Source organism: Podarcis vaucheri, assembly GCF_965113315.1.
Source record: "Podarcis vaucheri genome assembly, chromosome: 7".
Classification (NCBI taxonomy): Eukaryota; Metazoa; Chordata; class Lepidosauria; order Squamata; family Lacertidae; genus Podarcis; species Podarcis vaucheri.
In genome coordinates this window covers 82,981,644-82,996,381 of record NC_138765.1, presented here as the reverse complement: position 1 = coordinate 82,996,381, position 14,738 = coordinate 82,981,644, and the positions used below count along the sequence as shown (strand labels likewise).

Genomic DNA, 14,738 nt, shown 5'->3' with positions numbered 1-14,738 from the left:
TTTAAGTTTTAGGGTTTTTTATGGTAAGATAAGGTTAAAATAGATTAAGGTAATTTAATGACAGAATATTGCGAAAGATGGAAAGGATTTGCTGAGATAATTAACAACTAGAATACAAAAAAGGGAGGTGTGAGGAGGTTGATGAAATAAGTTAATGAAAGTTAAGGATTTGGGAATATTGGATTTGTTTTTAAATTTGTTGTATATTTTTGTTTTTTGATTGTGTTGTATTGTGTGTTTTGTTTTTTCTTTTTGATTTTGGTTTCTATTGATTTGTATTGTTTAATTGTTACTTTTATCTACTGTTGTCTTTCTTTTTCTCTTTTTCTTGTTTTTTCCTTCTTTTTTTCTTTGTAATTTTAAATTTTTTAATAAATATCATTTTTTTAAAAAAGGAAGTGAATCTGCAACCTGATTGGCCTACAGGAGAACCCCAGAATTAGCCAATCACGTGGGGCCCATTGTGTAAATAATGTATATAAAGCAGACATTCTGGGGGAACTTCCATTCCTCCTCACCACTATGAGCTGAATAAAGACCATGAAATCCACTCTCAACTCCAAGTATATTTCACTTGCCTAACAGTAGGGCTGGCCCAGAGAAGCAACAAAGGTGAGAGAGAGAGAAAGAGATGGTAGGCAGGTAAGTGCATCTTTAAATTTTTATTCTGAAGAATCCAGCAAGGAAAGGATTTGGCTGCAGTTGCTGCTGCTTGACATTAATGGCTGGAAATGGTCTGCAAGGGAAAAAAAGAGAGTTGCAGAGTTAGGAAATGTGCCAGAGATCTTTGGGCAGACCCACGCCATATGCTTAAAGCGTGGGGCTTCCCCAGAAAGAACCCAGGGAACTACAGTTCCTGGCATCCTTAAACTATAGTTCCCAGGATTATTGGAGTGGGGAACCATGTGCTTTAAGTGCATGGTGGCTGGCCACTGTGAGGACCAGATACAAGACTAAATTGGCCATTGGCTTATTAGGAAACCAAATCAATTACATAGCCAATTATAAATTTGGGGTGGCTTCCCATGTGCTGTACTTCAGGGTCCGATTCCCTTTAATTCTGCCTCCACATTATTACTCAAACTAAATACAACCCTTTATTGATAAAACCCCTTATTCCACAGCTACAATGATTAACTTCAATTCGCAGCAACACATATAAAGGTAAAGGGACCCCTGACCATTAGGTCCAGTCATGGCCGACTCTGGGGTTGCGGTGCTCATCTCGCTTTATTGGCCGAGGGAGCCGGCGTACAGCTTCCGGGTCATGTGGCCAGCATGACTAAGCCGCTTCTGGCGAACCAGAGGAGCGCACGGAAACACCGTTTACCTTCCCGCTGGAGCGGTACCTATTTATCTACTTGCACTTTGACGTGCTTTCGAACTGCTAGGTTGGCAGGAGCAGGGACCGAGCAATGGGAGCTCACCCCGTCGCAGGGATTCGAACCGCCGACCTTCTGATCAGCAAGTCCTAGGCTCTGTGGTTTAACCCACAGCGCCACCTGTGTCCCGTTTATCAACACATATAGTAATTTGTAAATTCGCAAATGAAGTTCTCGTTTCTTCTCCCTGTGTGAGGTTTTAATTTCCACCGATTATTCCTTTCTCAAATATGATGTCCATATTAATTATTCCTGATCTCCTTTGTTGACTCGGAGTTACTCTGGAGAGGTCTTTTTTCTTTGTTCTCAACTCTTCTGATGTAAAATTCCACCTTTGATTTCAAACAGGGAGTCACCCAATGACCTGCCAAAGCCCTGGCAGACCTCCAAGTTCTCCCCTCTACCTCCAGTCGAAGCAATCAATTATAATTATTTGTAAAAGAACGATCTGGCGCCCCGCCAGATCCCTTGCATGCAGGACGTACCTCTTCAATCCAGTTGTTGAAAGCAGAGACACGGGTGAAGACGGTGGGTTTCTTCAAGGTGTTGCACCCCCAGGCAGAGACGAAACTCGTCACCCCGTGGACGTACCACCTCCCATCAGCAGCCCGACAGTTGAGGGGGCCTCCAGAGTCACCCTGAAATAATAGGCAAGGTGTGAAAAGGATCTCAAAAGCTGCACCCCGTTCAAATGATGATATTAGATCCATGTTGTTAACTTCCCTGATAATTTCTTAAAGTCTTTTAATTTATTACTGGAAGAATCCGCGATCAGAAAGAGGAGGAACATCAAGAAGATTGGAAGAAATTTAAGGAATATTTAGCTAAATATTATAATATAATATAATTGGAAATACTTGCAAGTACTAAATTGGTTTAGGATTAAAGTATGTTGAATGGTATAATACTATGGATTGAGAATATTATGAGAAGAAAGGAAGTTAGTAATTTGAATAAGTTAATTTTATTAGAAAGTGGATATTGGAAAATTGCTAAAATGAGATTTAATGAAAATCAGTTAGGAAGGATTCGAGGAAGTCACTTAACAATGAAAAGTAATTTGGATTTTTAATAGCAAGAAGTTTTATATGTTTGTTTGTTTTGTTTTTTAATATGTTTTGTTATTGTTGTGTTATATTTGTTATAAATTTGGAAAAGTAATAAAAAGAAAAAACAAATAAAGCCTTTTAATTTATATTCTCCTCCCTCCTCCCTCTTGTTTTAATAAATTTCTGTAAGTTGTCCACCCTTCTATCATATTCGTTTCTTTTACCGCTACAGCTTCCAACGGTGAGAGCCAAAGTGGTGCTTTTGCCTCGAATAAATTATTGCATTTATCCCATACTCTATACCCCCCCCAATATATGATCTGTACCGTATTTTTCGCCCCATAAGACGCACCGGCCCATAGGACGCACCTAGTTTTTTGGGGGGGAAATAAAGGGGAAAAAATTTATTTCCCCCCCAGGTGCGCTGCGCTAATCCCGAAGCTTGGGGCGTGCGGAGCTCAGCACGCCCCAAGCTTCTGGGTGCCGGCAAGGTCTCCGCTAGCCGTGGGAGAGCTGGGCGCCTCTCCCAGGGCTAGCGGACAGTTGCGCTAATCCTGAAGCTTGGGGCGTGCGGAGCTCAGCGCGCCCCAAGCTTCTGGGTGCGCGCAAGCAGTCCGCTAGCCCTGGGAGAGCCGCGTGGCTCTCCCAGGGCTAGCGGAGCGCTGCACTAATCCCGAAGCTTGGGGCGTGCGGAGCTCCGCACGCCCCAAGCTTCTGGGTGCGCTCAAGCAGTCCGCTAGCCCTGGGAGAGCCGCGTGGCTCTCCCAGGGCTAGCGGAGCGCTGCACTAATCCCGAAGCTTGGGGCGTGCGGAGCTCAGCGCGCCCCAAGCTTCTGGGTGCAGGCAAGGTCTCCGCTAGCCGTGGGAGAGCCGCGCGGCTCTCCCAGGGCTAGCGGAGCACTGCGCTAATCCCGAAGCTTGGGGCGTGCGGAGCTCAGCGCGCCCCAAGCTTCTGGGTGCAGGCAAGCTCTCCGCTAGCCCTGGGAGAGCTGGGTCTCCCACAGCTAGCGGATAGCTTCCTGAAGCCTGGAGAGCGAGAGGGGTCGGTGCGTACCGACCCCCCTCGCTCTCCAGGCTTCAGCGAAAGCCTGCATTCGCCCCATAAGACGCACCCACATTTCCCCTTCATTTTTGGAGGGGAAAAAGTGCGTCTTATAGGGCGAAAAATACGGTACATCCTTTATGAACTTTCGCCTTTTCATACCATAAATATGCATGCCAACCAAAAATATTGTCACGACCTTCCAAATCTAGAATACATGAATTCTCTAATGTCATCCATTCCTTCAACCAGCAAAGACAGGCTGCCTCATAGTATAGTTTCATATCCCGCAGGGAAAAACCTCTTTCTTTTGCATCTATCAATATTTTATATTTAATTGTCAGTTTGGAAATGTTAAAATGATTGTAAAATTAGTGAAATGTATAAATCTGAAAGGCATAAATCATTTTTAATTTTTTTTTAAAAGAAAGCTGATCACCGGTCTGTAGCTCTGCAGTAGGGTAGATCATTAGAACTTGTATACTATCTATTAAATTCATATACCACCCACGAGCTGAAGATTGCAAAATGAATAACACCAAATGAATCAATCAGTCCCTGTAGAAACTAGTCTTGGGTGCAATTGCTGCCCCACAGGGGGTTGGACTAGAGGACCCATGAGGGTCCCTTCCAACTCTACAATGCTAGAGTTCAAAAGTAAATCTGACCTTTATTGCTCCGCCCACCTTTGCCTCTGGCCACACCCACCAATGGCACAGGGCACCCCCAGGAAGTTGCCCAGAAGGGAATGTGGTGCCACCCAGTTGAGAAGGGGTTCCGGGCTCCTGGTTCAAAGTGCCGCAAGACCCTTTGCTGTGTTCTTGTGCAAAAGACTGGCTTTGCATCCTTACCGTACATTGCAAAGCACACAGCTCCCCCCTGCCGCAAAAGGATCCTGGGAACCGTAGTTCCCCCCTTGCGGTGCTGCAGTTCCCAGCAGCCTTAACTACAGTTCCCTGCATTCTTTAGGGGAAATAACGTGCTGTTAAATAAATAGTATGCCCGTTTCCTATAGGCAGTGCCTCCTCTGGAAATCCTTCCTTCCTCCCCCGCCCCAATTATATTTCATTAAGTTTCAACATTTTTAACACATGCAGTCAAAACACAATTTTGTCTTTTATTTTTCTCGACTTCCCACCCCGTTCTCCACGGACTTGTTGTTTTATCCCTTCTGCTGCACCCTGTCTTCTATCTATCAAATCAGAACCACAATATTATAATCTAACTCCTTCTGTTGCTTGTAGCTCAAATCCTGCTCATGAGTTCATCGTACCATAATATTATAGTATAATATACTATATCAGGCATGGCCAGCTCACAAGAGACTGTGATCTACTCCCACTATAAAAAGAACTGGCAGTGATCTACCCGTTGGAACTGGCAGTGATCTACCTTGACCAAAGTTGTTGAGCTTTTTGTGGGGGGCCATCAGCAAAGTTGGGGGAGAAAGGCCCAAAGTTGTTGAGCTTTATTATTATTATTATTAATTTTATTTTTGGGCCAGTCGATCAGGATCACGCGATTGACCGGAATTGGCTAGGGACACCCCACGATCGCGATCAACCGGTTGGACATGCCTGTACTATATACTATAATGTTTCCATAAAAGGTAAAGGGACCCCTGACCATTAGGTCTAGTCGTGACCAACCCTGGGGTTGTGGCGCTCATCTGGCTTTATTGGCTGAGGGAGCCGGCGTACAGCATCCGGGTCATGTGGCCAGCATGTCTAAGCCTTCTGGCAAACCAGAGCAGCACACAGAAACGCCATTTACCTTCCCACCAGAGCGGTACCTATTTATCTACTTGCACTTTGACTTGCTTTCGAACTGCTAGGTTGGCCGGAGCAGGGACCAAGCCACAGGAGCTCACCCCATCGTGGGGATTCGAACCGCGAACCTTCTGATTGGCAAGTCCTAGGCTCTGTGGTTTAACCCACAGCGCCACCCGTGTCCCTCAATGTTTCCTTAAACAATCTGGAAAAAGGCATCCTCCTATGGAAATCATTTCCCTCCTTGGGAACACTAGTGGCTCAGTGGCTGCTAACCAGAAGGCTGGTGGTTCGTGCCCCCCAGGATCCCTTCCAACTCTACAGTACTATAGTTCTATGACCAGCCCTTTCTGCCTTCCACTGTCTTGCCCCCAGGATAGCTGGAGATGGGGCTCCATCACTCAGCATCCTCTGGGGCAATAGCACCGCTGGTCCCTTATAGAGTGCCAGCCCCTTCTTTGCGGTTTACTGACATTGCAGCCAGACCGGATGTCTCCCCCGGCGCAGACCATTGTCTCCTTCACGGTGTAGCTCCACCAGTCTGGCTGGCTGCAGTGGGCGTAGTCCACCGACGGGAGCAGGGCTTGCTGAAGGATGGAGGGGAGTGGCCCGCCAGCTGTAAGAGAAGGGAAGGGGTTTTGGGAAATACAGTGGTACCTCGCGTTACAGACGCTTCAGGTTACAGATTCCGCTAACCCAGAAATAGTACCTCTGGTTAAGAACTTTGCTTCAGGATGAGAACAGAAATCGTGCTCCGGCGGCACAGTGGCAGCAGGAGGCCCCATTAGTTAAAGTGGTGCTTCAGATTAAGAACAGTTTCAGGTTCCATTATGGAGGGGGTGACAAATTATCAAGGAACAATTACTGCCCTACTAGGGTGGTTCATAAAACACTTAAAAAAAAAAAGCCTGCTCCAAAGGTCTTATCTTACTACACTAGGGATTATATATCTATATGTGAAATTTCATGCATATTGGTTAATATTTTGACCCTCCTCCACGAAAATAGCTGTTTACTTGCCTGTTTTCCTATGTCGGGAAGGCTGAAATTTAAATTCAGTGGAGCGCTTACTGTTCCCAACCCTAACCCAGCGGAAAGCCATCTAATTAGACTTTAATTTGATTTTGACATGTTTTTAGGGGGTAATTTAATAGTTGTTTGATTTTATACCAATGTTATGTCTCTGATGTTAGCCGCCCTGAGCCCGACTTTGGCTGGGGAGGACAGGATATAAATAAAAGTTTATTATTATTATTATTATTATTATTATTATTATTATTCCTTTGTAAGAAAATATGAAATAATGTAAAACCATTTTTGCAGGCAAAAAATGAAATAAAAATCAATGGGGGGGGTGTGGCAAGAAATTTTCCACACCAGGTACCACCTGACCTTCCTATGCCTCTGCTCTCAGTCTAACTTACCTTGCAAGGTTGTTGTAGGAATAAAACAGGAAGTTGGAGTACCACATTTGCCCCCTGGAGTTCCTCAGAGGTTCAAAAAAAGGGGGAGAGAAATGCAACAAGTAAATAAATAAGGTCACGTACTGTAGAGGCGCCCCCAGCCGCTGATGTAGCAGGGGGATCCATTGGGGAGCAGGTCTCCCGGGGGCGGGATGCAACCCAGTTGCACTTTGTCGTTGAGCTCTGCGCTGCGAGAAAGCTTCAGCAAGGCGATGTCATCCCTGAAAGAGGAGGAGGAGGTTTTGTGTTCAAAATGCAAAGGGAAGGAGGGTACTGTTTACCATATGTGGTGGCCATGTACACGGCTAAAGGCTTCCTGGGAAATGATATACTGTATTTTTTGCTCTATAAGACTCACTTTTTCCCTCCTTAAAAGTAAGGGGAAATGTGTGTGCGTCTTATGGAGCGAACGCAGGCTGCGCAGCTATCCCAGAAACCAGAACAGCAAGAGGGATCGCTGCTTTCGCTGCATAGCGATCCCTCTTGCTGTTCTGGCTTCTGAGATTCAGAATATTTTTTTTCTTGTTTTCCTCCTCCAAAAACTAGGTGCGTCTGATGGTCTGGTGCATCTTATAGAGCGAAAAATACGGTATAATGAATTAAAGAAAACGATAAAATGATTTAAAAAGTACCTTCCTTCTCTTTGCATTCCCAACACAAATTTGAACTTGTTTTGTACATTTTAGCAATTTTAGGTAAAGGTAAAGGGACCCCTGACCGTTAGGTCCAATAACGGACTACTCTGGGGTTGCGGTGCTCATCTCTCTTTATTGGACGAGGGAGCCGGCGTTTGTCCGCAGACAGTTTTTCCGGGTCATGTGGCCAGCATGACGAACCAGAGCAGTGCACGGAAATGCCGTTTACCTTCCCGCTGGAGCGATACCTATTTATCTACTTGCACTTTGACGTGCTTTTGAACTGCTAGGCTGGCAGGAGCAGGGACTGAGCAACGGGAGCTCACCCCGTCGCGGGGATTTGAACCGCCGACCTTCTGATCGGCAAGCCCTTGGCTCTGTGGTTTAACCCACAGGGCCACCCGTAAAAATTAGCAATTTTACTTGGTGTTAAATACCAACAGTGTATCATTTTCATATAAGAAAAAAGATAAGCAGTTCTCCTTCCGCTTACCCACAAGCCACGCAGTTGCCGTTCCAGCCAGGGTGCACATAGATGTCCTCTGAGTTCACCAGGATGTGCTGCTCTGGGCCTTCCTCTTTGTTTCGGTCGTACTCACCCAGAACCACCTTGTATTTGCGGGATGGTCTGAGAAGAGAGAGGTGCGTTAAAAACCCTCTGGCTTTTCTGTGGCTGGAATGTAAGTTCACTGTAGGAACTCCCTGCCTATTGAAGATCAAGCCGGCGCTTTTGCCATACTCTTTTCAGCGCTTGCCAAAAACACTCTGGTTTAGACAAGCCCTTTTGGAAAGTCAGTGTGAATCTTAATCTGATTTTAAGTCTATTTTTAAAAAACCTTTCTGACGTTTTAAAATTATTTCTGCTCTTTTTTGTAAAATGTTACCGTTTTATCTACTTTGTAAGCCATTGTGAGGCATTTTATACAATCAAATTTTATGAAGTACAGTGGGACCTTGGCTCTCAAACTTAATTCGTTCCGGAAGTCAGTTCCAAAACCAAAGCGTTCCAAAACCAAAGCGTTCCCAAACCAAGACATGCTTTCCCATAGAAAATAATGCAAAATGGATTAATTTGTTCTGGATTTTTATAAACAACCCCCAAAACAGTCAATTAACATGTTATTTACTATCTAACGAGAACTCTGATCCATAAAATGAAAGCAATAATCAATGTAAAAAGGTAAAGGGGCCCCAGTCTCGGACAACTCTGGGGTTGCGGTGCTCATCTCGCTTTACTGGCTGAGGGAGCCAGGTTTGTCTGCAGACAGCAGTGGCCAGCATGACTAAGCCACTTCTGGCGAACCAGAGCAGCGCACGAAACGCTGTTTACCTTCCCACCAGAGTGGTACCTATTTATCTGCTTGCACTTTGACATGCTTTCAAACTGCTAGGTTGGCAGGAGCAGGGACCGAGCAACGGGAGCTCACCCTGTCGCGGGGATTTGAACCGCCGACCTTCTGATCGGCAAGCCCTAGGCTCTGTGGTTTAGACCACAGCGCCACCCACATCCCATAATAATAATAATAATAATAATAATAATAATAATCAATGTACCCTACTATAAATAAACAAGACAGCATTGTAGATGATTAAAATTAAAGTTAAAAAACAAAAGTGCCAGTCCGTTTGACTTCCAAAATGTTTGAAAACCAAGGTGCAGCTTCTGATTGGTGCAGGTGCCCCGGAAACAATAGCCAACCGCCGCATTGGACGTTTGGCTTCTGAAATACGTTTGAAAACCGGAACACTTACTTCCGGGTTTTTGGTGTTTGGGAACCAAGGCGTTTGAGAACCAAGACATTTGAGTACCAAGGCATTTGAGAACCAAGGTACCACTGTAAACGTTTCAGCATAGCTCACTTGGTTAGAGCATGGCGCTGATAACACCAAGTGCACAGGTCTAGGACAGCTGCACATTCCTGCATTCCAGGGGGATGGACTCGATGATCTTTAGGGTCCCTTCCAACTCTACAATCCAAATTTTAAAGAAATATACCTGCTCCTTCCCCCGCTTTCCCTTCTGACGCTGCCACCCGCTGCCGTGCGACTCTCGGGTGATTGCCCGTGTGGTCTCAAGGTACCAAGGTATGCGTCAAATCCATTACCCTGCCCGCTAGGCCCTCCTAGCAGTTCATGTGGCCCTTCGTTGATTGACCACATGGCCCCCGGGTTCCTACCCCCGTTTCATGGGTGTGCTCAGTGCTTGACTCCGGCACGCCTTGAGAGAGACCGCACTTACGAGATGCAATGTCCAGCCGTCATGACCCAGTTGGCATCGATGAGTGTCCCTCCGCAGGTGTGGTGGAATTGTCCTCCGCTTTCATATTGCAGGGAGACCTGTAGAAGAGGGCGTAGATGATGGAGGAGCTGAGATCTGGCCAGGCTGGGAGGTCTTCTCCTTTGCTCCCCACCTAAAAGGACTTTCCTTTTTTCTTTTTTTAAAATAATTTTTTTATTAGATTTTCCACAATGATAACACAAACCACAAAGCAAAATGATACACAAAAACAGAAAAAGAAAAAGAAGAAGAAAAAAGGGAACAAAGATAAACATTAACAACAAACTTAATTCTTCACAAATCCAACCTTTTAAACATCTTGGTTGACTTCCTCAAATCCCTCCCTTCTGAGTTTCCTTGTAATTAAAAGTAACAGCTTTCCAATATCATTACTAAACTAAAACAATTTCCAATTATAGTCCATCTTATGCACTTTTCTTAACATTCTAAATCCCATTTATTTAATTATAACTTAGTTTAATCCTAGGCCTATTTGTTTCTTTCAAGTAATTTCTAATTTTTTATATTACAATATTTATTCAAATAGTCCTTAAACTTCCTCCAGTCCTCTTGAAACTCCTCTTCTTTCTGGTCGTGGATTCTTCCAGTCAGGTCAGCTAGCTCCGAAATGTCCATCATCTTCATCTGCCAATCTTCCACTGTTGGTAGTTCTTGTGTTTTCCAATTTTTAGCAAGTAATATTCGGGCAGCCGTTGTGGCATACAAAAATAATTTAACATCTTTCTTGGGCAATTCCAAACCTGTTATTCCAAGAAGAAAGGCCTCTGGTTTCTTAATAAATGTATATTTCAATATTTTTTCCTGTAAGGACTTTCCTAGCCCTTTCCCGCTCCATTCCTCAAGAACGGGGGCAGCTGCCCAGTTGCCGCTGAACTGCAGCCCCCAGCAGCCCCAGTCAGTGGCGTAGCATGGGTTACCAGTGCCCGGAACAGGGCAAGTGTTGTGCTTGGGTCGGGGCATGTGCCAGGGGGGGCACATGCTGAGTCCACTTGGAGGCTGAACCGATTCTGCCTCCAACAGGGATAATGGGAGTTGTAGTTCAGCCATATCTAGTTAGCCAGAGGCTCCCCACACCTTCTCAAGAGGTCTGGGACGGTGGGCGATTCCAGACTGTTGCTGTGTGTGATAGCAGTTAAGAAGGCTGGATGAGGACTTCAGAGCCCCGGATTCAAATATCCACTAGGCCATGAAGAAGAGTTTGGATTTGATATCCTGCTTTATCACTCCCCTTCAGGAGTCTCAAAGCGGCTAACATTCTCCTTTCCCTTCCTCCCCCACAGCAAACACTCTGTGAGGTGAGTGGGGCTGAGAGACTTCAGAGAAGCGTGACTTGCCCAAGGTCACCCAGCAGCTGCATGTGGAGGAGCGGGGAATCGAACCCGGTTCACCAGATTACGGGTCTACCGCTCTTAACCACTACACCACACTGGCTCACTGGGGTGACCCTGGGCCAATCGCTTTCTCTCTCAGCCTGGCCTACCTCACAGGATGGTTGTATGGATAACAATAGGAAGAAACTTCGAACTTTATGCGGATGTGACCACAGCTAAAATGAAAAGTCTCCCGACCCGTTAGTTGTTCCTCGTAGGGGAGTTTCCCCAGTGCCCCCCCCCGATTGCTCCAGTCAGCCTTTCGCTTTCCCAGGTCTAGAATAATAATAATAATAATTTATTATTTGTACCCCGCCCATCTGGCTGGGTTTCCCCAGTCACTCTGGGTGGCTTCCACAAAGACCAAAAATACACTAATATGTCATACATTAAAAACTTCCCTGAACAGGGCTGCCTTAAGATGTCTTATGAATGTCAGGTAGTTGTTTATTTCTTTGACATCTGATGGGAGGGCGTTCCACAGGGCAGGCGCCACTACCGGGAAGGCCCTCTGCCTGGTTTCCTGTAGCTTTGCTTCTCAAAATGAGGGAACCACCAGAAAGCCCTCGGAGCTGGACCTCCGTGTCCAGGCAGAACGATGGAGGTGGAGACGCTCCTTCAGGTATACTGGGTTGAGGCCGTTTAGCACTTTAAAGGTCAACACCAACACTTTGAATTGTGCTCGGAAACGTACTGGGAGCCAATGTAGGTCTTTCAAGACCGGTGTTATGTGGTCTCAGTGGCCGCCCCCGGTCACCAGTCTAGCTGCCGCATTAGTTGTAGTTTCCGGGTCACCTTCAAAGGTAGCCCCACATAGAGCGCATTGCAGTAGTCCAAGCGGGAGATAACCAGAGCATGCACCACTCTGGCGAGACAGTCTGCGGGCAGATAGGGTCTCAGCCTGTGTACCAGGTGGAGCTGGTAGACATCCACCCTGGACACAGAATTGACCTGCGCCTCCATGGACAGCTGTGAGTCCAAAATGACTCCCAGGCTGCGCACCTCGAACACTAAGGTGCGATGACACCACTAGGCAATGCTCCCCCGCCCCATGGAGGTACTCACTTGCCAGGGCCAGCTGTACGGCACGGCATCTTCGCCGTTCACCACTCTCCCCGTGGGGGCATAAGAAGGTTGTCCACAGCCATAGACTGATGAGAGAGAGGAAGGCAGTTTGTGTTGGGGGGGGGTCATTGATGAAAATTACCGAAATCCTCCTGCATATTTCACTTTCCCTGCGATTGCCTGCAAGGCGGGGAAGGTAACCCACATGCCCTCCAACATTTCTCTGATGAAAATAGGGACATCCTATTCTATATCCCCCCCCCCCGAATTTATAACCTGCCCATCTGACCTGGTTGCCCCAGCCACCCTGGGCGGCTCCCAACATATATATAAAAACATGATAAAACGTTAAACTTTTAAAAAAACACCCCAAAGGAAACCCCCTTCCCTACTGGGGGTCGGATAACTCCATATCCTCTGACATTTCTCCGATGAAAATAAGGACAGGAAAAGGGGAACATTCCGGGATTGTGTCAGAAACCAGGACGGCTTCTGTAAATCCAGGACTGTCCCTGGAAAATAGGGACACTTGGAGGGTCTGAAGCCAGGGTGGCTCCAGATTAGGCCTCAAATACCCCAATGCTAAGGGACGCGGGTGGCGCTGTGGGTTAAACCACAGAGCCTAGGACTTGCCCATCAGAAGGTCAGCAGTTGAGCTCCCGTTGCTTGGTCCCTGCTCCTGCCCACCTAGCAGTTCGAAAGCACGCCAAAGTGCAAGTAGATAAATAGATACCGCTCCAGCGGGAAGGTAAACGGCATTTCCATGCGCTGCTCTGGTTCGCCAGAAGCGGCTTAGTCCTGCTGGCCACATGACCCGGAAGCTGTACGCCGGCTCCCTCGGCCAATAAAGCGAGATGAGCGCCGCAACCCCAGAGTCGGTCACAACTGGACCTAATGGTCAGGGGTCCCTTTACCCTTTACCTTACCCCGATGCTAGCTTTGCAACTGGCTCCAAACCCCTGGAATCAGGGCCAAAGCAGACGCGTTTCCCCGCATTTCTGCTCTCAAACCAAACAGGGGACTCTGCATTATACTGCTACGTTTATACCCTCAAGACCACAGTCCACCAAGCGGGGGGAGGCCCAGTATGAAAAATGACTACAGGCATGGTGGTGGTCTCAGGTGAATTGAGGAGGTGGGCTTCTAGGTTGCATGCGGGGTGTGGACGTTACCCTCAGCTGCCAACAGGAATGGGACGAGGAGCCTCCACATTGTGGCGCGAGCGACCGTCTGGGAGAGCGAGAATGAGCGGCACAGCCTTTAAATACCACCCACCCTGTCTCCAAGTGGGCTGGTTCCTAGCTATTGCAGGAGCCGCCAAGGGCACTGTTCAGCCTTGGACCTGCATGGCACCCGGTACATATCTCTTTTCCCAGCGCAGAGGGACATTAAGGTAGCAGGAGGAGGTCAGGGCAGCTGTCTGTAGTGGGGAAGGTTCCAGGTCTCTCCCCCCCCCCAGCACCTCCAGGGACAGCTGCCGGTGGAAATTGTACAAAGATGCTGCCAGCCAGTGTGGGCAACACTGAAGCAGTTGGTCCAAGGGTCTGGCTTGGGATAAGGCTGGTTCCTATGTTTCTATTCAGATCAGATCTTTATTCAGATCTGAGCATGAGACTCTGAATCTCAGGGCTGTGGGTTCAAGTCCTGTTTTGGATGAAAGATTCCCGCATTCCCAGGACTTGATGATCCTTGTGGTCCCTTCGAACTCTTTGTTTGTTGTTGTTGTTTAGTCGTTTAGTCGTGTCCGACTCTTCGTGACCCCATGGACCAGAGCACGCCAAGCACTTCTGTCTTCCACTGCCTCCCGCAGTTTGGTCAAACTCATGCTGGTAGCTTTGAGAACACTGTCCAACCATCTCGTCCTGTGTCGTCCCCTTCTCCTTGTGCCCTCCATCTTTCCCAACATCAGGGTCTTTTCCAGGGAGTTTTCTCTTCTCATGAGGTGGCCAAAGTATTGGAGCCTCAGCTTCAGGATCTGTCCTTCCAGTGAGCACTCAGGGCTAATTTCCTTAAGAATGGCTACAATTCTATAATTCTACCTTATTTTTAGAAGGAAGCAGTATCTCCACAGCATATCCAGGAAGTTTTTCAAATGTCCCCGTCCTGGGGAGCTGCTGCCAACCTGTGTAGACAGTATTAGGTTAAATGGACCCTGTCTCAGTACAGGGCATGCTTCTGTGTTCCTAGAACGATAGGAAAATCTTTCTCGAAGCGCCGCTCAGGGCTCAGTCCTGGACATCAGCTTCTGAAGATGTGAACTGTCCAGGAAAAGATTGCCTCTGAATATAATAAGAGTGCCTTGCCTTCACCTCTGGGCACAAGAAGACCCGCAAAGGCACCCTGAGGCATTTCCTCTCAGCGGGTTTAATCAGAGACACCTTGGGTTTTAGAAATGAAACCCCAGCAGTCTGATTTTCATGGCCATTAATGGTAATATGCGGTGCTGCGATGCTGCTTTTTTTAAACTCGCCAGCAGAAGCATGAAAGGGGGGGGGGAGAGAAACTTCCCAGCTTTTGCAGAGATCACTAGTAAAATAGGCAACAGCTGTGAATTAAAATGGCATTTGTCAACCACAGGCTCCTCTTCGGTCTGGACTCCAGGTTATATATGAGCCACCCCAATCGCCAAGCAGTCTCCAGGAGCTTTCCCAGAGTTCAGTTTCC

General features: G+C 47.0%; 1 protein-coding gene across 2 annotated transcripts; it reads right to left on the bottom strand.

Moving 5' to 3' along the window:
* Positions 1–665: 665 nt before the first annotated feature.
* Positions 666–13,301, bottom strand: CELA3B (chymotrypsin like elastase 3B). 2 transcript variants are annotated; one of them, XM_082230548.1, is made up of 8 exons: positions 13,247–13,301; positions 12,075–12,160; positions 9,580–9,677; positions 7,834–7,968; positions 6,790–6,926; positions 5,716–5,858; positions 1,868–2,020; positions 666–736 (listed from the first exon to the last, which is right to left on the bottom strand). In XM_082230548.1, the coding sequence occupies exons 1-8, from the start codon at positions 13,284–13,286 to the stop codon at positions 719–721; spliced, it is 810 nt and encodes a 269-aa protein (XP_082086674.1). In that variant the 5' UTR covers positions 13,287–13,301; the 3' UTR covers positions 666–718. The 2 variants fall into 2 exon arrangements, with proteins under 2 accessions (XP_082086674.1, XP_082086673.1); XM_082230547.1 differs by lacking the exon at positions 13,247–13,301 and having other exon boundaries at positions 12,075–12,243.
* Between the last annotated feature and the right edge of the window lie 1,437 nt (positions 13,302–14,738).